General features: G+C 33.6%; 1 protein-coding gene across 2 annotated transcripts; it reads left to right on the top strand.

The window, feature by feature from the left end:
• The first annotated feature begins 226 nt into the window (after positions 1–226).
• Positions 227–3,684, top strand: LOC111300341 (transcription factor bHLH68-like). 2 transcript variants are annotated; one of them, XM_022895973.2, is made up of 9 exons: positions 227–737; positions 956–1,286; positions 1,627–1,701; positions 2,027–2,092; positions 2,318–2,383; positions 2,540–2,602; positions 2,778–2,822; positions 3,003–3,050; positions 3,144–3,684. In XM_022895973.2, exons 1-9 carry the CDS (start codon positions 490–492, stop codon positions 3,279–3,281), a joined length of 1,080 nt encoding a protein of 359 aa, XP_022751708.1. In that variant the 5' UTR covers positions 227–489; the 3' UTR covers positions 3,282–3,684. The 2 variants fall into 2 exon arrangements, with proteins under 2 accessions (XP_022751708.1, XP_022751709.1); XM_022895974.2 differs by having other exon boundaries at positions 3,003–3,063.
• The last annotated feature ends 691 nt before the right edge of the window (positions 3,685–4,375 follow it).

Here is a 4,375-nt window from a genome sequence, read left to right as displayed (position 1 = left end):
CTTCACATGTAAGTTTTGTTCATTATACATATGGGTGGATTTGATGGAAGAGATAAGAATAGATATGCCAAAAGTTACAGTAGCTAGGTGAGTTCTTTTATTTTTTGTTTTTGTTTTGTTATTTGATAATAAGAAATTGAGAATTCCAATTCACCTTTTCTGTCCCGATAAAAGCGAAAGCATGGAAAAAACAAGAAGATAAAAAAGGCAAAGCAATAAAGAAAGTAAGGAAAGAGAGAAAAAAAAAAGGTGCTCAAAGCCTCCATGATTCAAATTCTTTCAGGGAATTGGACTTGAGGGTAACTTCTCTCTTACCTCTGTTACTTAAACCAGAGTAGGAAGACCTCCCAAAGTTTCTACAAAGACTTGCTTGGCAGCCAGCTTATAGGGGAAAAGAAAAGTAAGGGAAAGAGAAAGTGAAAGGAAAACAAGAAGGAAAGTGATCACTCTCATCATCATCATCAAATCAGTTTTTGGTGAGGGAAGGCCATGAACCGAGGAGTGTTGCAGAGCTCACCAGTGCAGCAGATGATGGCCGGAAATCCTAACTGGTGGAGCATCAACAGCATGCGCCCACCAACTCATCAACAAGGAGCTTCTCCTTTCTTGCCTCCACCTCCTCCTACTACTTTCTTCCCTCAATTCACACCCACCTCTTCGTCTACTTCTTCTTCTTCTTCTTCTTGTTGGCATGATAACCAGGAGCTTCCAGCTGAGTCATGGAGTCAACTACTCTTGTAACTCTCTCTCTCTCTCTCTCTCTTGTATTGGCTTTGGATCATTAACAAAGTTTCAACTTTGATTTATGTACTTAAGTATAATACGATTGCATGTTTTCAGATTCGATCTGGCTTTGATGAGCTAATAAAAGATAGGCAGTTAATTGAGTTAATTTATGTTACATGTGTTATGCTTTAGCAAAAAAAAATATATGTTACATGTGTTATATTTGTAGTGGCGGATTGGTGGGACAAGAAGAAAAGGATGGTATAGGCCAGTTTCATGTTCAACCCAAGAAGTTGGAGAACTGGCTGGAGGAACAAGCATTACCCCAAGCATCTAATGCTACATCTGTCGTGGATGTGAAGCAAGAAAACTCTGCAAGCAGCTATGCATATGGACATGCAAAAGAAGATTTTCATCATCAGGCAACTAAACCAGCTTGGTCTCATCAGATAATTGCAGCTGCTTCATCCCCCAAGTCCTGTGTAACAAGTTTCAGCAGTAACATGTTGGATTTTTCTGGTAACAAATTAGCTGATACAAGGCAGCCACCGGTCTCTGAGGTAGAGTGAATAAAGAAAGAAAATGGAAAGAAAGTGATAGATATATATACATTAATCAATGAAAAAAAAAGGTTTTCTAGTCATTTTAGGGTTTCCTAATTTATTTGAAGTTATATTAAATGAATTACATAGACCCATAATTTGATCTATTATTCTACTTTGATAAAGTAGTGCAACTGGTGGTTGATATGAATAGTGTATTCAACAAGGTTAGTTAGCTGAATGTCTTGTTCTAGGCCATGAAGGGTTCTTTTTTTTTAACTAACCGTTTCTGAGTTATCAGATTGCTGTCCAATGAGAATTCTCATATCCTTACTTTCTTCCTTTTCTTTCTTTTTAGTGTAACAGCACCCCAACTGATGGGACATTGAAGAAAGCAAGGTTTCAACCTTCTGCAACACAATCTACCTTCAAGGTAATGTAAAAAAAAAAACCAGTAAAAATTTTTCCTAACCCTTTCAGCCTTCTGTTTCTATCTCTCTCTTTCCTACTCACCACATAAACACAAATTGCATGCACACTCACACATGATACCACAAGCAGAAAAACACACTCTGTCATCCGTGGGCTGGTGAAAGCGTTGTCCTTCTTTGAATTGTCCGTTTCTTCAAGGATGATGATTCTCTGGCTAGCTATATCTCCCATATATTAATGGAAGAAAAAAGAATATATATTATATAATTTAAGTGAAAAGTTATTAATCATAACTTGTTTTTCTGATTTGTAAAATTTATGCATAGGTGAGGAAGGAAAAATTAGGAGACAGAATTACAGCACTTCACCAGCTTGTTTCTCCATTTGGGAAGGTAATTAAAACTTTAATCAATGAAGTTGGCTAAAAGATTTTGACCTTTTCTGAATGAAAATTGATGGAATAAAAACATTTTGTATTCTTTATGTAGAAAACCCATAAAGAAGGTCTTTTTCTAAAGATGAAAGCTTCCTTTCTTCTTCATTTTGTTTTGCTTTAGTAAAAGAAAAAAAAAAGACAGTAAATATGACTTTGGAGGGTTGTGGTTTCTCTTTTGCAGACTGACACAGCCTCTGTCTTGTTAGAGGCTATTGGGTACATTAGATTCCTTCAGAGTCAAATTGAGGTGAAGTTTTTTCCTTCCTTCCCCTCTTTTCTTTTTGCAGACAACAATGAACCAGTGATAGCAGCACAATGTTTACAGTCACAATGTTCCTTTTAACATTGAAGTCCTAAATATTTTTCCTTCTCTTCTCTTATCATATATCCCCCTTGAATATAGGTTCTCAGCTTACCGTACATGGGCAGTGGATCAGGAAACATGAGTCTGCCGCAGCAACAGTCTGTAAGAAAAACTACAATATCATCGTATCCTCAATATATATAGCATTTCTATCACTTTCACAAAGAAAAAAAGACGATCATTAATTTCTCTCTGCATATACATGTGCATCAGTATATATTTATTTATGGATAATGTGGTATTAATTGATTAATGATTATAATATCTAATTGTTTAGGTTCAAGGGGAGAGAAATTCTATATTTCCTGACGACCCTGGTCAGGTAATAAGCTTTATTGGATCCATTAACTCAAAGGAACTTGGGGGGAACTTGAATTTGGAAAACCAGTGAAGATAGTGCCAAAAGAACAATGTTCTCAGCTTTATAGCTAAGTTTGATAAATCAATTACTGATTAAAATGCTAGTAATTAATACTTTTTGGGATGCTATCTTTTTGTCTAGCTGTTGAACGAAAACTGTATGAAGAGGAAAGGTGGTCCTGATCAGCTGGTAAAATCTTAATGTATATTCCTTCTTTCCTTTTTCTTTCACATGCATGAGAAAAATGGAAATAACAATTCTTCTTTTCCATTTTTTTTGAAGGATTCTCATGATCAAGAGCCAAAGAAGAACCTGAGGAATAGAGGGTTGTGCTTGGTTCCAGTGTCATGCACATTTCAAGTTGGGAGTGACAATGGAGCTGATTATTGGGCTCCTGCCCTGGCTGACGGGTCCCGATAGAAGGGTTAATTAGAACCGTTGAAAGGTTAGCAGACACTTGGAAAAAAAAAAAAAAAAACAAAGACCAGAGATGAGAGCAGAGCAGCTTCACGAAAACGATATAACACCATGAGCAGTCACTCTGCTAAAATGTTGTAAGGTTGATTGCTCATGATGCTATACATATATTCTTTCTTTGGACTATTTGTAGATGTACATGTGTGTGCTAAGCTCTACCACGGCGGGGTGATTAATTGGAGATCTCTCTCTCTAATTTACTACTAAGAATATTTAAGCTAATCTCTATTTTTATGAGATATTTGATTAAATTATTAGCTGCTGCTACACTAGTATTTGCTTTCATGTATATCCAGTAGCGTGAATTAATGCTGCATTGACTGAAATTAGTAGCGTTCTTGAATCATCCAATATCTTGAGCGATATATAATATCTTATATTGGGCGTTTTAAACATATATATACAAGCCAAATTAAGGAAATCAAGCCGAAAGTCTATGCCTACTGTCTAGGGTCTATATATCACGCTTGGGCTTTTATTTTATTTTTATTTTTCAACTTTTTTTTAAGTGTGTTCAACACAGTTAAAAACTTACATTAAGTTTTTTACGGGCATTTTGTTAAATTTTTTTTTAAAAATAATTTAATAAAAAATTTAAATTGATAGATTAATAGAATTTAATATGAAGAGTAATAATATATAAAAAATTTATTAAAAGTATTATTTATAATTTAAATTTAATCGATACTCATTAACGATAAAAATTTTGTTAGCATTTTTATTAAAAATATCTATCTAAATATATATATAAATTTTTTAAAATTTTATACATTTGATTTATGTAACAAATTTTTTTAATTTATTGATTTTGATTTTCAATTTTAATTTTTATTTAATCATTTTTAATTAGAAACTTCAGTTAAGAAATTTCATTAAAGTTTTTTCTATTCAACACATATCTTTTGGACATGAGCATGAAAGACCATTCAAAAACACGAAAATTCTTTTTAAAAAAATTATATTTACTCGTATTGGATACTTATTATATTTGTATCTGATATATACCTTCGAATTTGAGTATTATAGCCTAATAATTA

Source organism: Durio zibethinus, chromosome 18 (genome assembly GCF_047325235.1).
Source record: "Durio zibethinus cultivar Kanyao isolate XHJ-2024 chromosome 18, ASM4732523v1, whole genome shotgun sequence".
In the NCBI taxonomy this organism is placed as follows: Eukaryota; Viridiplantae; Streptophyta; class Magnoliopsida; order Malvales; family Malvaceae; genus Durio; species Durio zibethinus.
Note: the sequence above shows the minus strand (reverse complement) of the source record. Positions and strands in the feature narration are given on the sequence as shown.